The sequence below is a fragment of the Phyllobates terribilis genome, unplaced genomic scaffold (genome assembly GCF_046119375.1).
Source record: "Phyllobates terribilis strain yellow unplaced genomic scaffold, ASM4611937v1 Scaffold_3__8_contigs__length_932513732, whole genome shotgun sequence".
Taxonomy (NCBI): domain Eukaryota; kingdom Metazoa; phylum Chordata; class Amphibia; order Anura; family Dendrobatidae; genus Phyllobates; species Phyllobates terribilis.
In genome coordinates, this window is record NW_027362763.1 from 501,392,426 (window position 1) to 501,418,814 (window position 26,389).

The 26,389-nt window shown below is 39.1% G+C and overlaps 1 protein-coding gene across 50 annotated transcripts in view; it reads right to left on the minus strand.

Annotated features, from left to right (window-relative positions):
* Nucleotides 1-632: 632 nt before the first annotated feature.
* TRDN (triadin) overlaps nucleotides 633-26,389 on the minus strand; it is a 1,346,604-nt gene continuing 1,320,847 nt past the window's right edge. For all 50 annotated transcript variants that reach the window (XM_073675989.1, XM_073675970.1, XM_073675994.1 and 47 more), the window contains 6 exons: nucleotides 22,439-22,504; nucleotides 19,835-19,900; nucleotides 18,319-18,384; nucleotides 9,496-9,561; nucleotides 9,306-9,371; nucleotides 633-3,962 (listed from right to left, as the gene is read on the minus strand). In XM_073675989.1, coding sequence (XP_073532090.1) covers nucleotides 3,823-3,962; nucleotides 9,306-9,371; nucleotides 9,496-9,561; nucleotides 18,319-18,384; nucleotides 19,835-19,900; nucleotides 22,439-22,504 — 470 coding nt within the window. In that variant the 3' untranslated portion in view covers nucleotides 633-3,822. The remainder of the gene's footprint in view (nucleotides 3,963-9,305; nucleotides 9,372-9,495; nucleotides 9,562-18,318; nucleotides 18,385-19,834; nucleotides 19,901-22,438; nucleotides 22,505-26,389) is intronic.

Here is a 26,389-nt window from a genome sequence, read left to right on the forward strand (position 1 = left end):
AGCGTCAATTCCCTTAATTAAGAATGTACTACATAAGAAAATATGCCTGTCTTGATATTGTGCATATTTCTGAAATGCAGCACTGATTCTACCATCACCATTTGGTATGTTCCCAGCCAACATGATATTGTCTTCTTCTAAAACAGTCTTATGAATAAGCCGCTGAAGCTGCACATGCCTAACCATATATATCAATGAACATCTGTCGAGTTCAAACTTAACATACTCATTCTTATTAGTATACAGCCTGGATAATGCCAAAAATTTAAAAAAATCTTCAGTAGAAAATGGTGTTTGTAAGGTACAAATAAAAACCTTTTGTGCTATAATCAGACTTTATAAATAGACTGCAATACAGATGATGTTGCATTGTGTCATTCCTTTGTCATTAGTAATGGAAATGTATAAAGTTTGTTTAAATTTACAAGTGGGAGTTACCATTTCTCAATGAGGCGTTACAGTACCTAAACAGTCTGACACTGTCCAATAAGTACTGACAGTCTCAGACAGTTTTGGGTCACACCCTATTAACATAGAACATGGTAGCATCCTATTGTCAATATATCAATAAATTAACAAGAGGAATTTCAGGCTAAAACCACAAAAGTTTTGTGTTTCCTCTTCTTTGCTGGCAGCACAGTTCCAATACTAGACTGAACTGAACAGATAAATCAATGTATAATCTCATTGCTTAAGGATACACTGCCTCATAACCACAGCCTTTTCATCATTCTTGACAGTTAGTATAACCTACGAACTAGTTATGATTATATAGGTTTTTACTGCAGGGAGGAATTTTCACTTAAAGACTACCTATAACAAGTGGTCTGCCCTATTTCCAAACAGTTATTAACAAAATATTGGAAAACGCTCCCTAATGCCCCCGAAAGGGCAGTAAAAGCATAAGATCTAGAAAGTAATCGGAAAATCTCTCTCTTTGCACTAACCCATTGCTTCTCCATTGTTTACAAAGCTGCAACCAATCAGTAATCACTCTAAGGATGTCACCGTTAGGTCACCACAATCTGGTAGTTTGGGGCATGACTTGTGGTCGAAAGTCGGGAATTAATGAGTTTTAACCACTTTTGCTAATAACTCATTTGGAAAAACCATCAGTCTATGGCTGCCTAATCTTTTATCAAAGTAAAATGGCAGCCCCAGACTGGTGGTAGGCACTCTTTAGCTTCTTCTATCCTTCTCTACTCTTTGTTAGTTACCCCTTCTCTATTCATTTCTATATTCCTTACTTCCACATTTACCATGTTATGCAGAAAATACATTAGAAGGACATTCTAAGACTGTGTTGGTGGGTAAGGTATATATATATAGTTTATTACATACCTGCGCCAACCTACAAGTGACTTTGGACCACTTATTTGTCGGCCCCTGATAGCCACTTGTACTGCTCTAATGGCGGCCCTGACTTCCACTTCTCAGGCACTGGTAAAATAAATTCTACTTTATGTCCTGCACACATCAAAATACCAGCAGTCATGTGTTGACATAATTAAATACTAAGCTTTTTTAAAATGTTGGCATTACTTTGCCACAAGTCTTTGAGCTTCACTCCTTAATGCCACTCTATGAAACATATAACAGTACATCAATAAAGGTATAAGGAATGACAGCTGTAGGGGTGTGAAGGATTGATAGTTACACTTATGGAAGCTTGTCATAATATTATAATATTTTCTTTCCTATTGAATTAATCCAGGTAGGAGATAGATTTGATAACATAATTTAGAGGTTACTATTGTATTAAAAATACCCATATTGTATATACCTTCAACACATTGTTGTTTTTGTCACTTGTTTGGCAACTACAGCTGGGATCCCATTGTGTTTATGACTTCCATCTTCCTTAAGTGCATAGCTAGCAGACACAATTTGGTGAGCCAACTAATGAACAGTGAGTATCAGACCTCTACGTTGGTTTTATCCATTCTCCTAGGTTTATTTCATGGGGAAGTAAGTATTCAATGTCAGAATTCAACCCCTATTGTACATCCATTATGGGAAAAAATTATTATTCACTTATGGTAGTCTATTATTGAAGAGTTATCTCATGTAAAGCGTACAGGTTTATATAGAGAATGTTATGTCTTGGTTCGAACAAGGTGTCAACTATGTTACTTTGTGTCACATTATTAAAACCAGTATTGATTGGATTGTGTAGTAATAGTGTGGATTACATGGCAGGGAAGACACACCCTAGAGTTCTCCCTCTTAATTCCACAGAGAGTCTATAAATAAGAGCAACACTGTCAGAAAATAGATTCATTCCCTTGACTGAATTTTTAGTCACTTTCATTCAAAGTGCCCAAGCTGGTGACACTGCTACTGCAGGCATCACTATAGCTTTCAACCAACGCCATCGATGCACTTACACTCGCCAATGCACATAATGTTTCTGTGACAGCACTTAACAAATGTAGACATTAATTGTGATGACAGATCAAGCCTTTAATTCATTATGGGCATCTTTCAATGTAAACTAGTACACCACATGCTCTGAATTAAGTTTTCTAATAAATTGCTTCTTTATTTGTAGATGCATTGAAGCTCACGTACGCAGACTTAACACGTGTGAAGTGGTTGCCAGACAGAACACAGTAAAATGTCATATTTTATTTTCCAGTATAGATTATACAAAGAAATTATCAAGTTGGGAAACTTAAAGTTATGATATACAAATTGTCTATGTTGACAAAAATGATAACAAACTTATACTATTAAACAGTTGCACACAAACAGCTAAATGGAAGTGGTGAATGGCAGAGAATTTCCTTAAACCATAAACCTGATCTGGCACCATCTCATGTGCATTCTTCCGAAGCAAGTCATGCCATGCAGTATTTATACAGCAATCAATTGAGTGTGTAGGTATATATATATATATATATATATATATATATATATATATATATATATATATATATATATATATATATATATATATATATATATATATATATATCACCGACACTTAAATTCACTAATAAAATTCTATCTATTTCTAAATACATTCAAGATATTGAAAGTTCTAAGCAGCACGATTACGGCCTCTTACGGTCAGTTTCCCATTTTAATTCTTCATTCTGTTTTTGCCAGCAAACAATCACTGAGTAAGGGTGATATGGTTCAATAGGTTTTAGAGCCAAATATACACTCAAGTGTAAATATAGGCCAAAAATATCAACCATTCCATGAAGTTGGCTTGGCAAAGGAAACTCAGACACTGAGTAAGAGACCATTAAGACATGTGCTCTTGGTTTCTGAGACACAGCAAATGAAAAGTTTCATGGGCGTTGTACTGTTCAACAGCATAGCACCAATAAGTAAATAGTAACCACAACACAATCCGCACAATCGGGTAACTTGATGTTTTTACTTTTGTTGTGTTCAAGTGGTTAAAACGTCATTGAGTCTACATTTGTGTTTTTTTGTAAATTCCTGTAAAAGTTTGCCTAGAGAAGTACTATTCACTGCCACTGCTGATGATAACGCAAGTAAGCTGCTTGCCTTGACTCGCAGTGATTTTCACCGTGCTGGTCTAAATGCGGTGGTAAATATAGAAACACATAAACATGCTTCATTGCAGTTTGCTTTTAGTGCTTCAAATCTGGGCTTCTATTGTCAAATAATAAAGGGCTAACTGCCCTTGATGTGACACATTCTTACATGTTGTGCTCCTTGCTTATCCTCATGACACTTACAGATGTAAAATCCTTCTCTGTCTCATGACCTGCTCCTTGAGCACTTATAGTAAATTATTTTTTTTCACAAGGATTCTGTATACAAATACAGTATCAGATGTTATTTCTATTGTCCATGTGATCTTGTCTTCTTCTCTTCCGATTGTGAGGGACTTTGTTCCTGACTGTAGGCTGGGGTGGAGAAGAAAGGAAATCCATAATTTTGTAATCCGTCGTTGAAAAGATTCTGAAAGTAGTTCAGAAGATCTGAAGAAAGAGAGAGTATGTTAACTCAGAATAAATCTAACATGTGCAGCAATAACTTAAGTAATTATTATGCAATTATAAATCAAGTGCTGTCAGCCCCAGGCCCTGTCAGGCACCAACCAATCATGACGTGCATGTCACCACATAATTGCATCTGACCTTTCAAATTCAGAGAAGCTGAGGCATCAAAACCGCAGATTCTTGATAAAAAACTTGAACTTTATTCCATATTAGTTAAAACAGGAAGACAAAGCAGGCAATGTTTCGGCCATAAGTGGCCTTTCACAAGCCTAAAAAAATGCATCAGACCTGCAGGAAGCCAGGGAAGCTAATAAACAGCATGCAGAGTTAACTTGGCAGTAGCTAAATAATTTTATTTAATATGAAGATATATTAGGGAACAGTGAATAAGCGCTTTCCAAATATGGTCCTAAAATAGTTTTTCCATTTCAGTCATCAAGGGTCAATTCATTAAGAATGGCAATGGGCATGGCAGTTTTAATGAAGAATGATGTGTTAAGCACATCAGGTGAGGAGACTTTTAAAGCCGCAAAGATCCGCTGGGAAATATCCAAATTGTCTCTTCAGAGAGGAAGAGGACTAGAACTGCAGTGCCACCTACAGGAAGTAGCAATCATAAAAATCAATAGTGACCCTTTAACGAGCCTTATCACATGACTTAGGATAAAAGCCAATACCAGAAACTCAATTTGCAGACACTGTGTTTCGGGGTACTGCCCCTCGTCAGTGCAAAGTGTGAGTTCTGGTTTGGCTTGATGAGAGGCGTCAGACCTGTATCTAGGGGTAATATTTCTCCTTGCAGAGAGTGACATGTTAAAGCTCGATAAAGGGTCACTATTGACTTTTAGGATTGCTACTTCCTGTAGGTGGCACTAGAGTCCTAGTCCTCTTCATCTCTGAAGAGACAATTTGCCTATTTCCCAGAGGAGCATTGCGGCTTTAAAAGTCTCCTCACCTGACGTGCTTAACACATCACTCTCCGCAAGGAGAAATATTTCCCCTAGATACCGGTCTGACGCCTCTCATCCAGCCAAACCAGAACTCACACTTTGCACTGACAAGGGGCAGTTCCCCGAAACACAGTGTCTGCAAATTGAGTTTCTGGTACTGGCTTATATCCTAAGTCATGTGATAAGGCTCGTTAAAGGGTCACTATTGACTTTTAGGATTGCTACTTCCTGTAGGTGGCCCAAGAGTTCTAGTCCTCTTCCTCTCTGAAGAGACAATTTGCAGTTTTAATGAAGGGACTGCTTGAGTCAGATGCGCCTAATTCATTAAGAAGCATGTGCCACTACCTGAAATGTTACACCATTCAGGGACTATAGTACATTTCAGGCATCATTTCCACCACTTAAGTGGAATTAAATTCCACAAAAATGTAACAAAAATCTGCATTCGACAAAATGCAGTTTTTTGGTAATTCATGTCCACATGGATTCAACAAAATCGCCACCAATTTTCTGCACCGCAAAAGGACATAAAAAAAAATCCTTATACTCTCTAAACCGCTCACCGTTATAGCTCCTCCACGTTACCTGTCTGACCCTCTCTACATCTTCATATCGCTAACTCTCATGCTGAAATCCCAGGAGCTTCGCACGCTTTGCTGGGACTTCTGGCTTTGATAGGGTGAGGGAGGATTCTGCCCAAAGGCAAAAGGTCATGGTGTCATGACGTCATGCCATGTGCAGTGACAGTGAATGCACATGCATAGAATCCTCCCAGGATTTCAGAGCAAGCAGCGGCAATCCAAACATGCGAAGTGGAGGATCCAGAGATGAGTATAAGTATATTTTTATTTTTACATTTATATAAGACCATAGAGCAAAATAAGGAACATTAAATAATAACTTCTCCATGAATAACTTCTCTGTGAATCAAATTTCCCAGAAAAATTCACATGTATGAGCACATTAGAATGTTGCCTTGTCCTTACATCTCTAGTGGCCTCATTCAAATGGCTAAAAAAATTTCAGTTATTAAAATAATTTGGAAATGATTGAAGAAACAAAATTTTCATGGAGATGTTTTAGGGGTGGTTGTGATGGTATCAAGTCAGCAATAAATGTAACCGCTGCTTCAGTTGTAAAGTTGTCAGTCATTCCTACACTCATCCACAAAAAAAGCCTAAATATCTAGACTAGTCATTTGTTTCCTGATGTACACATTGCGATCTAGTGTAGGAAACACAGAGCCTACAAAGGTTTTTCACTAGCATTTCTCACATTTTTACACAAAGAAAGCATCAAAAATACACCAAAAACGCATTTCCTATTTGTTTGTTTTAGCCATAGTCTGTACTTTTCATGCAACCTATCAAAAAACGCTACTTGTGAATTTTTTTCTGTAATTACTTTTTCTGACATGGATTTTTGATGATTTTTTTTCTTGTCCAATTGACAAGCCTAGGAAAAAAATAGATAAAAAAGCCATACCCATAGCATCCTTTTTTTGATCGAAAGCAGCAAAAAGTGTGAAAAAGGATACGTTAAGTATAATGTATGTCGTGTGTTAATAATGTGTTTAATTACTTCCTATTGACTAACTAATATTATCTCTCTGCAGCATTTTATGCTGAAAAATGTAGAATGACTCCACCCTAAGGGTACGTGTCCATGGTTTTTATAGATGCCGAAATACCAGCTGAGATTTTTCTATAGGAAGATGCTTCAGGAACATGCCGAAAAGGTTTTTTTTTCTGAAGCCTCTTATTTGGCATCTTCATTTTCATTTTTGCAACATCTTTTTTTATTGAATATACAGTACAGACCAAAAGTTTGGACACACCTTCTCATTTAAAGAGTTTTCTGCATTTTCATGACTTTGAAAATTGTACATTCACACTGAAGGCATCAAAACTATAAATTAACACATGTGGAACTATATACTTAACAAAAAAGTGTGAAAGAACTGAAAATATGTCTTATATTCTAGGTTCTTCAAAGTAGCCACCTTTTACTTTGATGACTGCTTTGCACACTCTTGGCATTCTCTTGATGAGCTTCAAGAGGTAGTCACCAGAAATAATTTTCACTTCACGGGTGTGCCCTGTCAGGTTTAATAAGTGGGATTTCTTGCCTTATAAATGGGGTTGGGACCATCAGTTGTGTTGTGCAGAAGTCAGGTGGGTACACAGCTGATAGTCCTACTGAATAGACTGTTAGAATTTGTATTATGGCAAGAAAAAAGCAGCTAAGTAAAGAAAAACGAGTGGCCATCATTACTTTAAGAAATGAAGGTCAGTCAGTGCGAAAAATTGGGCAAACTTTGAAAGTGTTCCCAAGTGCAGTTGCAAAAGCCATCAAGCGCTACAAAGAAACTGGCTCACATGAGGACCGCCCCAGGAAAGGAAGACCAAGAGTCACCTCTACTTCTGAGGATAAGTTTATCCAAGTCACCAGCCTCAGAAATCGCAGGTTAACAGCAGCTCAGATTAGAGACCAGGTCAATGCCACACAGAGTTCTAGCAGCAGACACATCTCTACAACAACTGTTAAGAGGAGACTTTGTGCAGCAGGCCTTCATGATAAAATAGCTTTTAGGAAACCACTGCTAAGGACAGACAACAAGCAGAAGAGACTTGTTTGGGCTAAAGAACACAAGGAATGGACATTAGACCAGTGGAAATCTGTGCTTTGGTCGGATGAGTCCAAATTTAAGATCTTTGGTTCCAACCACCATGGACTCTACATGCCTGGTTCCCACCGTGAAGCATGGAGGAGGTGTGATGGTGTGAGGGTGCTTTGCTGGTGACACTGTTGGGAATTCATTCAAAATTGAAGGCATACTGAACCAGCATGGCTACCACAGCATTTTGCAGCGGCATGCTATTCCATCCGGTTTGCGTTTAGTTGGACCATCATTTATTTTTCAACAGAACAATGACCCCAAACACACCTCCAGGCTGTGCAAGGGCTATTTGACCAAGAGGGGGAGTGATGGGGTGCTACGCTAGATGACCTGGCCTCCACAGTCACCAGACCTGAACCCAATCGAGATGGTTTGGGGTGAGCTGGACCGCAGAGTGAAGGCAAAAGGGCCAACAAGTGCTAAGCATCTCTAGGAACTCCTGCAAGATTGTTGGAAGACCATTTATGGTGACTACCTCTTGAAGCTCATCAAGAGAATGCCAAGAGTGTGCAAAGCAGTCATCAAAGCAAAAGGTGGCTACTTTGAAGAACCTAGAATATAAGACATATTTTCAGTTGATTCACACTTTTTTGTTAAGTATATAATTCCACATGTGTTAATTCATAGTTTTGATGCCTTCAGTGTGAATGTACAATTTTCATAGTCATGAAAATACAGAAAAATCTTTAAATGAGAAGGTGTGTCCAAACTTTTGGTCTGTACTGTATATAACAGAAGAAGCCAGAATAATGGACAGGACACTTCTTTTTGAAGCCTGAAGAGGTTAAACAAAGCCAAAAAAGATAGAATATTGCTGTGCATATGTTCATTCTGTTTAACGTTTATTGGGCGCTTTTTCAGGAGGGTTCTAGGCGGAATCTGCCAGAAAAAGACGCTGTGTGCACATAACCTAAGAAAGCATCTGCTTACATCTTACATTCAGGGCTATCACAAGTTGCCAATATAGGCAATCACTTTCTGTTTTCTAAAACTGATGAGAAATGTTCTAACAATGTTTTGTATTTGATTTTGAAGATTTTCCTCCTCCATGTTTCCAAGGTGAACTGTTGTTGGCAGGCTTATTTATCTATCTTTATCCTTAGTAACAAGGCTTAGGATACAATGTGACTACTGTGGTAAATTCTCTGCAAGACATGTGAATGTCAAGAAGACAAGTCGAACAGGCGGATGAGCATAGTCTTAGTATTACTGTGACAGATTAAATAAAAATGTTCCAGCTTCATGACAAGTGCATTGGTGGCAGAAGCTGGAAAGACTATTCCCATGTCTATCCAGTGCTATAATACAAAGTTCAGCGCAAGCTGTAATTGACAGGGTTTCTGTCACATTGCTCTATGAATTAATTAGTGTGGGTGATGATAAAAAAAATGATAAAACAAGAAATTGGATTCAGGAGGAATTTGCTAAAAAGTTGAAGTTTAAGGTCAAAATAAATTGTATTTACAATTGGATAAAGCTGTGATATTGCATTTCCTCTGAGATTAGCACAATGTCATTCTAAAGCCAAAGATCAGATCAAAGATTATGGCCAACATTCACAAGTATTGCTGGATTAGGTACTGTACTATGGAAATCCAATAATAGGTTTATCCACTTGATTTTTCCACAAGTTATTAGTTATGATTCACTAGAAGAGAAAAGAACAAAACCACTAAAATAGCAAAACTTTACCTTCTCCTAATTGCTTAAGACCATTGAGTCCATCAAAGAAAAGGTTTTGTATGCCGTCAAGAAGACCTGAAAGATATCAAATAGCTTTACATTTTTAACGAGCATTAACACATGAAGTAATAATTTAAAATCATTTCCGAGTGACAAAATTGGTATTTTATACTAAGGTTACAATACAGATTTTCATTACCTTCCCTAAACTTTGCTAATTTGTCAAGTCCATCATAGAAGAGACTTTGAAAATATTGAGAAACCCCTGAAAAACAAAATGGTTTGTTAGTCTTTAAAACATTTAGGCATGAGAAAATCTATTTAAGAAGAAGTGCTATCTTAAGAAATTTTAATTAAAATATGTTCAATAAAAAATGACATTTGACAATAATAACTTTTAGTATTTTAAGTTTAAACTAAACCTTTTACTCAATTTTATCTATTTTTAAACTGAATAGTTCACAAAAATGAGGTTGAAGAGCTGATTAAAACATTTTTTATATTTCTCCACTGCTTTACCAATGGGCTTTTGAAGTTTAGAGCACCTAATATGCATATTTCCCCTTCAATCAAGAGGGCAGTAACGGAGATTATTCTATGGGGACTTTTACTCTTTTGCCTGCGTGATGCTGCCTAATCAAAAGAAGACAGCATTATAAAGTGGAAAAAAAGCAAAATTCAACTGAACAGGTCGAAACAAGCATTTTCAGTCTGATCTTGTGAGATTGGATGTGTTGGCTTGGATATCTAGATGCATAGGTATATATCTATACCTAGATGCATCATAAGGGGTGCACGCAGTGTGGGGTGCATGCACGTGTCCTCTTCAGCAAAGTGTCCTATTCGACAAGTGTCTGATAGTCATTTCAATGGCATTCATTCAGGGCAGGAGTCAGGTAACCCACACTTTATACTCTCTTATAACTATGTACTTTATTCCTGCATCCATATTCCTGTTTGCTTTTTTCATCCACATTCACCGCCCCATCCCCCCTCCATCACCACTCATCCACATCTGCCCCTCTCTGCTGTCCTCTCCCATGTATAGCTCCCATGCTCTTTTTAATTTCCTGAAGAATCTCACTCTATCTTATCCAAAGATATTGCACAAGAAACCATGTCTCAAATCCAAAAACTATCTGCTCTTTCTCTTTTTACTGCTACTACTCACTTCAAGGGATATCTCTCCTAACCCCGGTCCACCTTCTGCCAACCTCAACCCCTCCCCAATATCACATTGAAACCCTGCTAACCTTATTAACATCAGCTGTACTCCTTCATCTCCCTCCTTCAATTGTGCACTGTTGAATCCAAGGTCTGTATGCAACAAGCTTTCTTTCCTGCACAATTACTTTCTGACCAACTCTCTCAATCTGCTGGCCCTCACTGAAACCTGGATCCAGGATTCTGACACTGTCTCCCTTGCCACTATTTCTCATGGCGGCTTGCATTTTTCCCATTCCCCGAGACCTGCGAACAGACTTGGTGGTGGAGTCGGCTTACTCCTGTCCCCACAATGCACCTTCCAGGTAATTCCCCCAGTTTCACCACTCTCCTTCTCTTCTTTTGAGGTCCACACCATCAGGCTCTTCCATCCCCTTTCCCTCACAGTAGCAGTCGTATACCGTCCCCCAGGCTCACCCACCCAGTTCCTTGACTATTTTTCTGCCTGACTGACACACTTCATGTCCTCGGATTTACCAACCCTTATCCTGGGAGACTTCAACATCCCCATAAACAGCCCCACCTCCTCATCTGCATCCCAGCTTCTATCTTTAACCACTTCTCTTGGCCTCTCACAACTTTCAACCTCTGAGACAAACAAAGATGCAAACACCCTTGATCTGGTCTTTGTCCGGCTTTGTTCAATCCCCTACCTAGATAACTCCCCTCTTCCCCTCTTTGATCATAACTTTCTCTCCTTCACGCTCACAAATCCTCGCTCGCCCCAGCACACTCCTACCTATCACACATTCAGAAATCTACAAGCCATTAACCCTCATACACTTACAGACTCCATTCACATCATCACTGTAGTACCTGTGGGTTCAAAATGCTCATTATACCTCTGGATAATATCCTTGAGAGGTGTAGTTTCCAAAATGGGGTCACTTATGGGGAGTTTCTGCTGTCTATGCACCTTCAGGGCCTGCAAATGCGACATGGTGTCCGTCATCTCTTTCAGCCAAATTTGTGTTCCCAAATTCAAATATTGCTCCTTCCATTTCGAGCTCTGCCGTTTGTCCAAACAGAACTTTTTTACACATATGGGGTATTGCCGAGATCGTATGAAAATTGGTAACAAACTGTTTGGTCCACTTTTTGATGTTACCTCTTGCAAAAGTGAAAAAATTGTGGCTTAAACAAGATTTAAGAGGTAAAATTTAAATTTGAAAAAATGAGAAATTGCTGCTAAGCTTTTAACCCCTCTAACATCCTAACAAAAAAAAAATTATAATTAATAAATGATGCAGATGTAAAGTAGACATATGGGAAATGCTATTTTGTGTGCTTGAACTATCTGATTTAAAATTTAAAGTTTGAAAATTGCAAAATATCAATGTTTTCATAAATATACGACGCAAATCATATCGACCAAAATTTCTTACTAACAGGAAGTACAATATGTCACGAGAAAAAATTCTCATAATCAGATGGATACATTGAAGCGTTCCAGAGTTATTACCACATAAAATTACACTGGTCTGATTTCTAAAATTTGGCTTGGTCATTAAAGGGGTTTTCCCATGAAAAAAAAGTTCATTTTATTTACTAGATCTTGGAATGATTATACGGTCCACAATAGGAAGTGATTAAAATAATGTCCCTGTGCTGAGATAATCTTATAAATGTGCCCCTGCTGTATATTGTGTAATGGCCATGTCTGACCATACACGGGCATGGTCTGATCATACCACATCTCTTGGGCAGGGGAGGACGCAAAAGATTATACAGATATTACAGCACAAGATTGCAAATGATTCGTTTTGTGAGGGAAAACATTTCTCTGCCCATTTTTAAACAATGTTTTTCCTCACAGAATCATCTGCAATCCCATGCTGTCCCACTGTCTGTATACTCTTGATTCCTCCCCTGCCCAGGAGATGTGGTATAATCAGACCATGTTCATGCCTGGTGAGACACAGACATTACACAGTACACAGCAGGGGCACATTTATAAGATTATCTCAGCACAGGAAAATTTTTTTTAAATTACATCCAATTGTGGAACTTATTTTTATCACGAGATCTAGTGAATAAAATGAACGTTGGTTCATGGGAAAACTCATTTAAGGTAAAAATTGTCTTCTTCACTAAGGGGCTAAGTCCTTTTTTTATAGTTATTGTTCAATCTGACTTAACTCTTCCTATCACCTGTCCATAGGTGGTAAGTGTGTATCTCTATCCCTTTATCTATCTATCTAAAATAGAAAATAGAACAGCACATATAACACATGCAGGATGGGTGCAAATGCCTTTCAAACAAAATATCCAGATTTTGTCAGAGGAAATAGAGATAAAAAAAGGTGGGCAGCACTTCTATAGCTACCAAAACAAGAGGACTTTATTGAGCCCATGTGGCGTGGCGATGGTTCAGTTCAAATGAACCTTTCTGAAGCATGAGTTGCTTGAGAAAAGTTCATTTGAACCGAAACATCACCACGCCACATGGGCTCAATAAAGTCCTCTTGTTTTGGTAGCTATAGAAGTGCTGCCCACCTTTTTTTATCTCTATCTATCTACCTATCTGCTGCTCTGCAGGACATCCTGCAAATTACATTTCTAAAAGTAATTTGTCACCGTAACAGCTAGCAAATGTAACTCAAAAACAAACTATTTTGGTAATGCTAGTAGAGTAACTTAAGCAACAGGGAACCACAAAGTCACCCCATGCAAAAGCTTTCTTACAAAGATGTACCCACTGGCACTAAAAGAATAGGTTCTAATTGATGGAAATTTGTTTTACTTTTCTAAACAGGAATATAACATATTTCTAACTGCTAATAATGTAGAATTTAATCAGCGGCAACACAAAAATAAAAATGTACTGTATGCCGTAACTCACAAAACATACATAGTAACATGGTTTTTAAGGTTGAAGGAAGACTAAGTCCATCTAGTTCAACCCATAGCATAGCATGTTGATCCAGAGGAAGGCAAAAAATAACCATGTGGCAAACACTAAATTCCACATTGGGGAAGAAAATTCCTTCCTGGCTCCATACGGCAATCAGATTAGTTCCCTGGATCAACGCCCTATCAAGGAATCTAGTACATATAACCTGTAATATTATACTTTTCAAGAAAGGCATCCAAACCCTTCTTAAATTTTAGTAGTGAATCACTCATTACAACATCATGCGGCAGAGAGTTCCATAGTCTCACTGCTCTTACAGTAAAGAATCCGCGTCTGTGATTATGATTAAACCTTCTTTCCTCCAGACGTAGAAGATGCCCCCTTGACCTGTCTCAGGCCTCAGAGTAAAAATATCAGGAGAAAGGTCTTTGTACTGTCCTCTCATATATTTCTACATAATAATAAGATCACCCCTAAGCCTTTGTTTTTCCAAACTAAATAACCTCAAGTGTAATAACCTGTCTTGGTATGGCAGACCCCCCAGTCCTCTAATAACCTTGGTCGCTCTTCTCTGCACCCGCTCTAGTTCAGCTATGTCTTTCTTATACACTGGAGACCAGAACTATACACAGTATTCTAAGTGTGGTCGCACTAGTGACTTGTATAGAGGTAAAATTATGTTCTCCTCATGAGCATCTATGCCTCTTTTAATGCATTCCATTATTTCATTTGCCTTTGCAGCAGCTGCCTGATACTGGCCACCAAACATGAGCCTGTCATCCACCAATACACCCAGGTCTTTTTCAGTGACAGTTTTGCCCAGTGTTTTCCAATTAAGCTTATAATTATACATTTTATTTCCTCTGCCCAATTGCATTACCTTACATTTATCCCCATTAAAGCTCATTTGCCATTTATCAGCCCAAGCTTCTAGTTTACATAGATCCTCCTGTAATATAAAATTGTCCTCCTCTGTATTGATTACCCTGCAGAGTTTAGTGTCATCTGCAAATATTGAAATACTACTCTATATGCCCCCTCCAAGGTCATTACTAAATATGTTAAAAATAAGCGGGCCCAATACTGACCCCTGTGGTACCCCACTGTTAACTGTGACCCAGTCTGAGTGTGTTCCATTAATAACCACCCTTTGTTTCCTATCACTGAGCCAGTTCTTAACACACCTACATATATTTTCCCCATTGTTCTCATTTTATGTATCAACCTTTTGTGTGGAAGCATATGAAAAGCTTTTGAAAAGTCCATATACACAACATCCACTGCATTTCCTTGATCCAGTCCGGAACTTGCTTCCTCATAAAAGCTGATCAGATTAGTTTGACAGGAACGGTCCCCCGTAAACCCATGTTGATATTGGGTCATGAGGTTATTCTTCTTCAGATACTCTAGTATAGCACCTCTTAGGAAACCCTAAAGGATTTTACCTACAGTAGTGGTTAAGCTTACTGGCCTATAATTTCCAAGTTTGGCTTTTGTCCCCTTTTTGAATATTGGCGCCACATTTGCTATACGCCAGTCCTGTGGTACAGACCCTGTTATTATGGAATCTTTAAAGATTAAAAATAACGGTCCATCTATGACTTTACTTAATTCCTGCAGTACTCGCGGGTGTATCCCATCCGGGCCCGGGGATTTGTCAACGTTAGTGATTTTTAGACGCCGCCGTACTTCCTGCTGGGTTAAGCAAGTGACATTTAATGGAAAATTTTTGTCATCACTGATCATGTTTTCTGTCATGCGATTTTCTTGTGTAAATACTGTTGAAAAAAATCATTTAGCATATTGGCTTTTTCCTAATCCTCATCCACCATTTCACCCAGACTATTTTTAAGGGGGCCAACACTATCATTTTTTAGTTTCTTACTATTTATGTAGTTAAAGAATATTTTGGGATTATTTTTACTTTCTCTGGCAATGAGTCTTTCTGTCTCAATCTTTGCGGCCTTGATTTAGTTTTTACAGAATTTATTTAATTTTCTGTATTTATTTAATGCCTCGTCACTACCTACTTGCTTTAGTTCTCTAAATGCCTTCTTTTTGTCACTTATTGCGCCCCTTACAGCTCTATTTAGCCATAGTGGTTTCCTCCTATTTCTAGCATGTTTATTTCCATAGGGTATATATTGTGCACAGGAGCTATTCAGGATGCTAATGAATGTCTCCCATTTGCTTTGTGCATTTTTATGTCTCAGAAGATCATCTCTCAACCGTTGGAAATTTGCCTTCCTGAAGTTTAGTGTCCTTGTAACCCCTCTACTACACATCTTATTAAAGGATACATGAAAACTTATTATTTTGTGATCACTATTACCCAAGTGACCCCCAACTCATATATTTGATATGCGGTCTGGCCTGTTGGTTAATATTAGGTCTAGCGATGCCCCCCTTCTTGTTGGATCCTGAACCAGTTGTGAAAGGTAATTGTCTCTCATAGTTGTTAAAAATCCTATTACCTTTGCTGGAACTACATGTTTCTGTTCCCCAATGTATTTCAGGGTAGTTAAAGTCCCCCATAATAATGACTTCTCTTTGAGTCGCTGCTTTATCTATTTGCTTTATGATGATATTCTCCACTGCTTCCATTATTTTTGGAGACTTATAACAAACCTCTCTTAGTAATTTATTATTTTTTCCCTTCCCCTTATCTCCACCCACAGAGACTCTACATTTTCATTAGATTCACATATAATCTCATTCAAGTTGGGTTTTAAGGATGATTTTACATATAAACACTCCCCCCCTCGCTTTTTTGTATGGTCATTTCTGAACAGACTATAGCCCTGTAAATTAACTGCCCAGTCATGGCTCTCGTCCAGCCATGTCTCAGATATCCCCACCATGTCATAATTATTTTCCAACAAAATTAATTCTAATTCCTACATTTTGTTGGTGAGGCTTCTGGCATTAGTGTACATGCATTTTATATATCTCTCTGTACCTCTATTCTTTCTTACTATATTTTTACTTTTCTAACCCCACACCCAATTTCTTTATTTGTGCCCAGGTCACTACCTGCACTATATTCCCCACCTATAAAATGAATACCCTCCCCCCAATCCCTAGTTTAAACACTCCTCCAACCTTCTAGCCATTTTCTCCCCCAGCACAGGTGCACCCTCCCCACTGAGGTGCAGCCCGTCCCTAGCGTAGAACCTGTAGCCAACTGAGAAGGCGGCCCATTCTCCAGTAACCCAAACCGCTCCTTCCTACACCAATTCCTGAGCCACATATTTATCTCCCTAATATCCCTTTGCCTCTCTGGCGTGGCACGTGGTACAGGCAGTATTTCAGAGACTACCACCTTGGAGGTCCTTGCTTTAAGCTTGCAGCCTAATTTCCTGAATTCATTTTTAAGGACCTGTCACCTACCTCTAACTTTGTTATTTGTGCCAATGTGTACCATGACCACTGGGTCCTCACCAGTCCCTCACAGTAATCTGTCAACCCAATCAGCGATGTGCCGGACTTGAGTGCCAGGTAGGTAGCACACTGTTCGACGATCCCTGTCTTTGTGACAGATAGCCCTGTCTGTTCCCCTAATAATTGAGTCCCCCACTACCAGCACCTGCCTGGCCTGCCCTGCTAACCTATTTCCCCCCTTTACTGGAGCTGACACTCCTCTGGCTTTCAGAGGACATGCCTGGCTGCAGTAGTGCTACCCCTGTACTGACCCCCCCCTCATCTGCCAACTTTACAAACTTATTGGGGTGTGCCAGATCAGGACCAGCCTCCCTGGCATGCTTCCCTCTACCCCCCTTCTAAATGTCACCCAGCTAGCTGCCACACTGTCCTGCAGCTCCCTACTACCACCCACCTCACATCTACCCCAGTGAGCAGCTGCTCAGTGAGCAGCAGACTCCTTTCCATATTGTCTATGGATCCCAGTGTTGCCAGCTGCTCATTTAGATCCAGTACCTGGGCTTCCAAACGCACAAAGTGCACACATCTTTCCCATGTTCCCACACATCTTTCCAGGCTGTTCAAGGATTGCATACATGTGGCAAAATGTACACTGAATAGCATTGTCAATAATGGAGCTAATTTCCTAATGGGATTGCACTAGACAGAAATATTAAGAAATGTAAAAAAAAATAATAAAATACAGGCAGCAATTCAGTCCAAATTCCTCCCTTTCTAACTCCCTGAATCCAAAGTCACTGAATCACAAGTCACACACTTACTTCCGTTTGCACTTACGCTCCAGTCACACTCAGCTCATTCACACTCGGTAAGGAAGAAGATTTAAAGAGGTTCTTTTTCCCCTTTAGCAGCAATCCAACCTACAGCTCAATGCACTTCCAATGCACTTAATGACAATGCTGTTAACACTTTTGCAGACAGAAAATTCTTTAAAGGAAACCTGTCACTTGAAAAAAACACTATTAATCTACAAATATGAAATTAATCTGCAGGTTAATAGTGTTCTAAACATGCCCAATACCAGCACTTTGAGATCCACTGCCAGGAGGAAATTAATTTTATCCCCCCCCGGCAGCATTCAGCGCTCAGTCATGGGTTTGATGCCGACGAGGGTTCAGTCACTGCTCTGTGTATAGAGCGGCAGGTGTACCTGCATCCCTGGCTCTGACTGACAGCAGCTCAGCATTAGAGCTGGCTGTCAGTCAGTGCAGGAGGCATAGTTACAGCCGCTGCTCTCTGTACACAAAGCGATGACTAAACGCACACCAGCTCCACCCGTATGACTAAACCGCGAACGCTGTTGGGAGGAATAAAATTAATTTCCTCTCAGACTGTAGGTCTGTTATAGGAGTTCCATCCACAATGATTTTTTTAACTTAATATAATTTCAGTGCAGGTTCAATTTTACATTTGATACTGTGTAATCATAAAAGATGAACAAATTCATGAAAAATATAAACCAACAATATGCACTTTATGGTTGAATAAAGTAATAGAAAATACCTTCTATAAAATCAGAAGCTTTGTCAACTCCACTGTAGAAGAGATCTTTGAAGAATTGAAGAATATCTGATGAATTTAAGTAAATTCATAGTAAATAGGTAGTAAATAGAGAGCAAATACAAAACACATACACTCCAACATAATTGCATGGACGGAATATGAAGGTAAAATACACACATATTGATATGTAGTTTTATGGGAAAATATTTAGTACACCATAGGTCCGATTCATCAAAGCTTTTAGGACATTATTCTGGTATAAAAAGCTTTGAAAAGTTGCAACATTTTGTGTCAATGTGAGGCTGCACAAAAATTTTGCATCTTATGGCATTCTCACACCATTTTTGCCTAGCTTTGACAATGTGGGCATAACTAGATTGGGATGGGTCATGGTAACTCTTGTTGATCAGTTAATGACGAGCGGCAAATTTCCTTACGTCACAAATCTTACTTCAGTCCGTGACTGGAAAAGGATTTGTTGCATAGAGCACAGGAAGGTGCACACAACTTGTCTGGCCATCTTGATTCATTAAGATGCATGTGCCTTCAATGGACCAGGAGAGTCTGACTCCTGACACCCCCTCATCAAGACCAGTCTTGAAAAATTGAGGTGTATGAGTCTAATGGTTGGTTTTAATGAACCGCTGGCAACTTACTCTATAAGTATATACACAGAAATCACTGTCAATTACTTAGCAGGCTTTACAACTGGATTTAAAAGCCTAAAATTAGTAGGGATATCAATAAAATAAAAGTTCTACTGAATCTTTGTGCAAAAACAAATGTGCACTAGTAGCTCATCTACTCCTTCTCGAGCGATAAACCATAAGGCAGTGTCGTAAATTTGTGAGGTTATCCAAGTTGCCTATACCTATAGGTATCGGCATATAACATGTTTTGCAAATAACTCATCTTTAGTTGGTATCAATAAATATAGTGTAATCCTATTAATATTCATTACTCATGAGGGAATATGTATAACCATTTCATTCTAAGGTTGTGATTTCAATAACTGATGACAATTTAGAAATGAATTACAGATGTAGGACACAGCAAGTTTGCCTCAACCATCACCTGGGAGCATCTAAGGGTGCAACGTGTATATTACTCTAAGACAACCCTTCCGTGTCTACAGTGGGACAGCATTTTAACAGATATGCCATCCATTCCAGTACTTTCTCTTTTCCATAAGAATATCTCTTCCGTTGGGAATTCTTCTATCATTTAGCATACTATTATGCTAAATGTTTTGTGCATGTTGCTATCATATTTATGTCACTACTTTCACTATCTATATACTAAATGCCTGTGTATTGTGGCATGTTATTCTACTTACATTTGCTAAATGCTAATCCTTTAATGTACACCAAGAAAACATGTTCCTTATTTTTTTGTCTTGATAGTATATAACCTAGCAAATGTTGAACTATCAGACTTCATGAAATTTTTCTAGAACAATATTTTTGAAAACAGAGTATGATTGGGATTAGCTGAGCTGGAATCAAAAATAATTTACCTTCTCCGAACTGAGCAATTTTATTGATTCCGTCATAGAAAAGGGTTTCCATATACTGAAGAATATCTGAAAGAAAATAGTATTTCAGTTACAATTGTAGCATCAAAAGATGTAATGTATTAACTGCAATATCAATGGGAAATGGTCATGTTAAAAAACACTATTGAACTAAAGATGTGGAGTAAATCTTCAGGTTAATAGCATTCTAAAATTGTGTGGCCACCACACAGAAAGCCTGGCTACCAGGAGGAAATGAACTTTATTCCTAACGGTAACCTCCGGCTTTCAGTCATAGAGGTGCGGTCAGTGTGGCTTCAGTCACTGCTCAGTACATAGTGAGCAGCAGCTGTATTCATGCCCAAGCAATGACTGACAGCCAGTACAGTAGTCCATCAGTGCAGAGCTGGCTGTCAGTCAGTACTGGGACATGGTTACAGCTGCTGCTCACTATGTACTGAGTGGTGACTGAAGCCACACCTTTATGACTGAAAGCCGGAGGCTGCCTGGAGGAATAAATTATATTTCCTTTTAAAAGCTGAGCTATCAGCGTGGCAGCTGCACATCCTTAGAACGCTATTAACCTGCAGCTTAACCCCATATCTGCAAATTAATAGCAGTTTTTTACACGACAGGTTCACTTTTAATATTATATAAAGAAATTTAAAACAAACCAATTCTAATACATGAGATCAAGTAAGATAAATGGATTGAAATAGCTGAAATTTTCCAATACTTGCTTCTTTCATTATATTAAAGGACTAGATTACCTTCTTTTAACTGATTGAACTCGTTAAGTGCATCATAAAACTTTGTGAAAGTAGTTAAGAAAGCTTAGAAGGAAAGGAAATAACATTTTATATTAAACATGATATTTACAGTGTACTCTCCATTCATTTGTTTAATAAATGCATACTATGACTCATTCTATACTATTTTAAGTTGTAATACAAATGAAAACTTGGATTGTTTTTACTAATTAAAACCACATACAAATACATATTCTTTTTTTGTCTATGGTATATTTTCCAGTTGAAGATCTTTTGTTTTCTGCGCATGATTATGAGAATGACCATATTGCCTGAGTTCCAGCTTCAGCTAACTGCAATACAGATAAATGCTTTAGGCCACGGCCCCACTATCAGTATTTGGTCAGTGTTCGGTCAGCATTTTTTCTAAGGAGTGGGAGCCAAAACCAGGAGTGGGTGATAAATACAGAATTGGTGACTTGTTTCTATTATACCTTTTCTCTGATTGTTCCTCATCTGGTTTTGGCTCCCACTCCTGAGAAAAAGAAAAAATACTGACTGAATACTGACCAAATACTGATATTGGGGCCGTGGACATACAGTAACTCTGTGGATTATAGGAACCGATCGTCTGAAGCTGACTTATTGACTTCTGTAAAGATATTCTCTACGCATACTCTGTGACCTGTGCAGAGGTTATGTACAGGGAAGGGGTAAGCTACAACCTTTATTGTCAGTGATATAGAAAATCAGGAAAAAATACATCATTTTTTAAAAATGTGTGGGGGTATAATGAAAAATTGAGAAACTTCTTTCTGCAGATGAAGACTTCATCAAACAAGAGTCATGGCTGGAAGTATAATTTGTAGCAGTGCGGGCTGAATGGGGAAGATGAGGAAAGAAAATTACTTAATTCAAAGGAGACATCAAGACCTTACCTTTGTGTCACTAGGTGTAATTGCGTATTTTGCCTGATTGTGTCTTGTCAGTACTGTGTTCTCTTGCATGTTTTCCAATGCTAACTGAATTTAAAACAATATATTCATCTAGAACCTGCATTATTACGACCCTAACAATACCCCTGATATCACTAGCCCAAAAGCTACACCATGGGTTTGTCACACCAGATCAATTGGACTCAGGGTGAGGCAGTAGACCACCCTACTTCTGATGCCTCACTGTGTATTCAAAGGTACTCGTCTGCCATTGGGGTATACCACCCCGGACCCTGAGTTTCTATCCACCCAGCAGCTAGCTCCCCCTGGTGATCTCTCTGTGCCTGATGAAGGGTATAAAATCAGAAATGTCACCATATACAATGTAGTTATATTGCACTTGATGTGGTGTGAACTTTAAATAAGAGAAAAAAATAATTAAAATACAGAAACATATTTTGGTGTGCGGTTCCTCCAAAACATTAATATTTTTTAAACATGTGCCAGAACTTCATTTATTTGCTTCCCCTGGCCCAGACTTCTGTCCTTTTAAAATTCCTCAAAAACATCATAGTTCAGATTCATAAACATCATATCATTATACACAAGGGTGGAATGGAGCTAAAAAGACCTCATAATGACAGCAACAGGCCATTATTTTATGTAAGCATCTGAAGAAACTTGGTACATGTTCTAAAAGAAAGGGTAAAGTGCAGATTGTAGCCAGCTGGCTAAGTTTATGAGGAAAATTCTAGAATAAAAAATAGTATGCATTTATTAGAAATTACGCTAAAGAAATTACCAGAAAGTGCACCTTCTACTATTACCCGTCATAATCAAAATTGCACAATTATATTAACTGAATAATAAGCAGGCGAAAAGTAGCAGTTTCATGTTGTACTTAAGCTTTATAATGCATTTACCTTTCCACAAGTCAGTGAGTCTATCAAGCCCCTCATAGGCAAGATTGCAGACATACTGATAAAGATCTGTTGGAAAGAGACAGGCTTGGTTTTGTATAAAGTAAACTTACTTATCTGGTCCCAGAAGCTGAGATAATATAGTCACTAGTGTAGCCAATAAGCAGTTGTCCACGCATTTCAGCACATGCTTCTATTTTCAATGCTGGCATTAAATGGAGCCTGTCATTTCTAAAACTTGATTTAAACTAAGTTTACAGTGCTACATGAGACTTAAAGGGGTATTCTTAAGTTCTCCGACTAGATTTTATTAGTTAGACAGCAGGAAAATAAGTCAGTTTATAATTGACTTGCTTTTTCTATCTGCTGTCATTTTCCTGCAATGAGAAATGTTATCATTTATAGTGAACAGATCAGTTTCATGGAGCCAGGTCTCTAGTGGCTGGCTGAGAGTGTGCACTAGTTACATTCTACGTGAGGGGTTAACTCTTAACATCCCAGTAAGCTATCTTCAGTCCATTGATTTTTATACAGCAGTTAGCTGCTCACCTCCCTAGTAGAGTTATAAATCACCAACTTGGTAGCTTTCACAGCAGGTCTCCTAATGATGACACTCTGTTCTCACTGTCAGGAGCTGTGTGCATGTTCAAATGCCTTATCATCTCTATGTGTAAATATGAATGTGTCATAGCAGAACTAGCACTGCACTTTATAGTTCAACTAATAATAAGGTTCTATTCACCAGGGCCGTCACTCAAGGATGAGACCCCGCCCTGATAGAAACAAGGAAGCAAAGAAATTGTAAGGAGAATGCATTGCTCTGAACTGTTTAAGAGACAGCTTGAGTATTCCCCTTTAAAGTCCCCATACACATTATATAAATATCAGCTAAATCTAAATGGGTTTGGCCAATGGTCTAATGCTTTTGGGGGTGCCGGCAAAGTGATTGTCGGGTTAGATGTTCATCACGCATATCTGATTTTGGACTTCTGATCACAATGTTCTACACAAGATAAGCTGCCAGCTTTTCCATAGAGAACATGGGAGTGCTTGGCTGAGCGATTGCTCATGTGTATGGGAGAGTTGGCTGAAATGGCTGTTGACCAACAAATTGCCAAAGCATTGTTTGTCCGACAGACATCTAATGTGTAAGGCCTACCTTAGCTCTTATAAAACTCTATAAAAGCTCTTATAAATTTCCTTTATCTAATTATAGAGAAAAACTGTTTTATTGCATATGCAAATGAGGGATCCTTGGTACTCTCTTGGTGTGGTCAAGGGCTCAATGCATCATTCTGTCACCTCAATCAACATACTGCACACCACCTCTTAGCTTTATTGACAGTTTTCACGTGAATTGAGCAAGCACTGTCTGAATTGAATTCTCAGCACTGGATATCTGCTCTGACACTGCAGGAGTCTAAGAGGTGTGCACACACAGTATTAGTGCAGGCATGCTAATATCCCTCTCTCCTGACTGTGGGGCCTGCTCGCAGTACATAGGATCACACAGTGGTCGCTCACTACTGTGTGATCCTATGTGCAGTGAATGAGAACGGAAGGTAGGAGAGGAGCATGAAAGCATGCCCAAACTTGCGGTTGTGTGTTCCTGCATGTTTGGTTTCTGCAGTATCACAGTGGGGATTCTCTTTAGACAGCATTCATTCTGGGTAAGCCAGTAATGTCAGTCAAGCTATGGGGAGCTATGCAGCATTTTAATTGAGGAGGTTGTCCACACAAAGGGTGAACCAAGAAGCCTTAATTGTAAATGGATTACAACTATTTTCTGTACAATTAAAGAGGATCTTACATCAGTTTGAGAATGTTAAACTGGATACATAATTCATTAGTGGCTACAGAGCTGAGTAAAACTTAGTTTTTATTTTTTAATTTTTCTTCTCCATTGCAAAAATATCTTTATGTTAGAATCTTATAGTTCTGTCGAGTGTCACCAAAGATTTGTCTCTGAGGGTGTGTTTTTCTTACCCTGCATGAGGCTGACGAATCATAAGCAGGCAGCGTCATGCAGGGCAGAAAAAAACAAGCCCTTCTTTCCTCACTTATCTCTGCAGCTACTGTTTAGAGAAACAGCAGAACTGAGTTATGTATCATGTTATCATTACACACACTTCCAGATCTCATATTAGGGCAGTTAGTAAGATGGAAGACGAGTGCTGATAGTATTGTGAGATGAGATCTTGGAGAGTTTGTAATGATTAGTGATGAGTGAGTACTCGCCCGAGCACCTCAGTACTCGAGATGCTCGGAGCTCACCGAGTACTTGCGAGATGCTCGGGCGGATGCTCGGGTCCCTTCCCTGCATGTTTGGTGCACTTTAGAGCGCCAATCAACATTGAGTCAGGGAGAGATTTGCTTGTATATTAGGTAGTGTAGGTAGAAAACCCATACATCACACATATCCAACTTAACAAATAGTCCTTTTGAGGACTAACTAATCCATCTGCAGAGATATCAGGCAGGAAGGGTATATTGGCAGGCAGTGTGTATAGCTGACTACAGTGCATATAGCTCAAGAGGCTCCATTCCAATTCTGCCTTCTGCTGCTGTTAGATATTTCTATACAAAGGCCCAGGTCTCAGAGGCCAGGAATACTTTTTTTTGGATCTTAATCCTCATTATTTGCTTAAAAAGCAATCTAGAGAACACCGATTTTCTGCGCCATTTGCTTGTTGGCACTGCAGAATACAGCCAGGTCCTTTCCATATTACAGCGCTAGAAATCAAGCTATATAAAACTGTGTTTTCTGCATCACACGGATCACATATATGTTTTCAGAAAATACTGCCATTATTGGCCTCCTTTCAAATTTTTTTTCACTGTGTCAGCAGAGTTTTTGACACCGGTTTGCTGTTCAAACTAGTTACCTACAGGCCAGGTATTTAAAACTCTGTTTTCTGCATCAAACGAATCACATATACGTTGTCAGAAAATACTGCCATTTCTGGCCTCCATTAAAAATTTCTTTCAGTGTGTCAGTGAAGCAATTCACACCAGTTTGCAGTTCAAACTACTTACCTACAGGCCAGGTATTTAACACTCTGTTTTCTCCATCACGCAGATCACATATACGTTGTCAAAAAATACTGCCATTTCTGGCAACCATTAAAAATTTCTTTCAGTGTGTCAGGGAAGCAATTCTCACCAGCTTGCTGTTCAAACTAGTTACCTTTAGGCCAGGTATTTACAACTCTGTTTTGTCTGTCACACGGATCACATATAAGTTCGCTCCAAACTCAGCAATTTGTAGTGAGCGTGGAAGATACTGTCCTCCATTTAAAATGGGCAAGGCACGTGGCAAGGGATGGGGAACTGGACGTGACGGTGATGGTGCATGCAAAGGCCAAGGGCAAGGCCGTGGGCAAGCTGAAATTGTGCCACAACAAACACCCACATCTTCTCGCCCGACCTTCCTGTCACAATTCCTAGGGGACCGCAGCACACCACTATTGAACCCAGAGCATTGTGAAAAGGTTGTTGGTTGGATAGCGGATAATGCTTCCAATCACTTAGCCGCCACCACCACACCACCACCCTGTCTTTCACACGGTCAAGTCTCAATAGCCGTGAGTCTGGACTGCATATTCCTCACCCTGATCCTCCTTCCTCCCACCATGCCGAGTGCCTGGAGACAACTGATCCCACACTTGGACACTCTGAAGAGCTGTTCACTTTTCCATTTATAGATTTGGACCGCTCGTCCGGTCCACTTGAAGCAGGGCAAGAGGAGATCGCATATAGCGATGCCCAAATATTTGAGCAGCCACAGTCACACGAAGGCGACGTGGAAAAGTGTCACAAGAGGTGGACGATGATGAGACACAAGTGCCAGAAAGTCAGGAGGAGGACCAGGGTGCGGAAATGGAAGATGAGGTGATGGATAATATAGTAACTGACCCAACCTGGCAGGAGGACATGCAGAGCGAAGACAGCAGC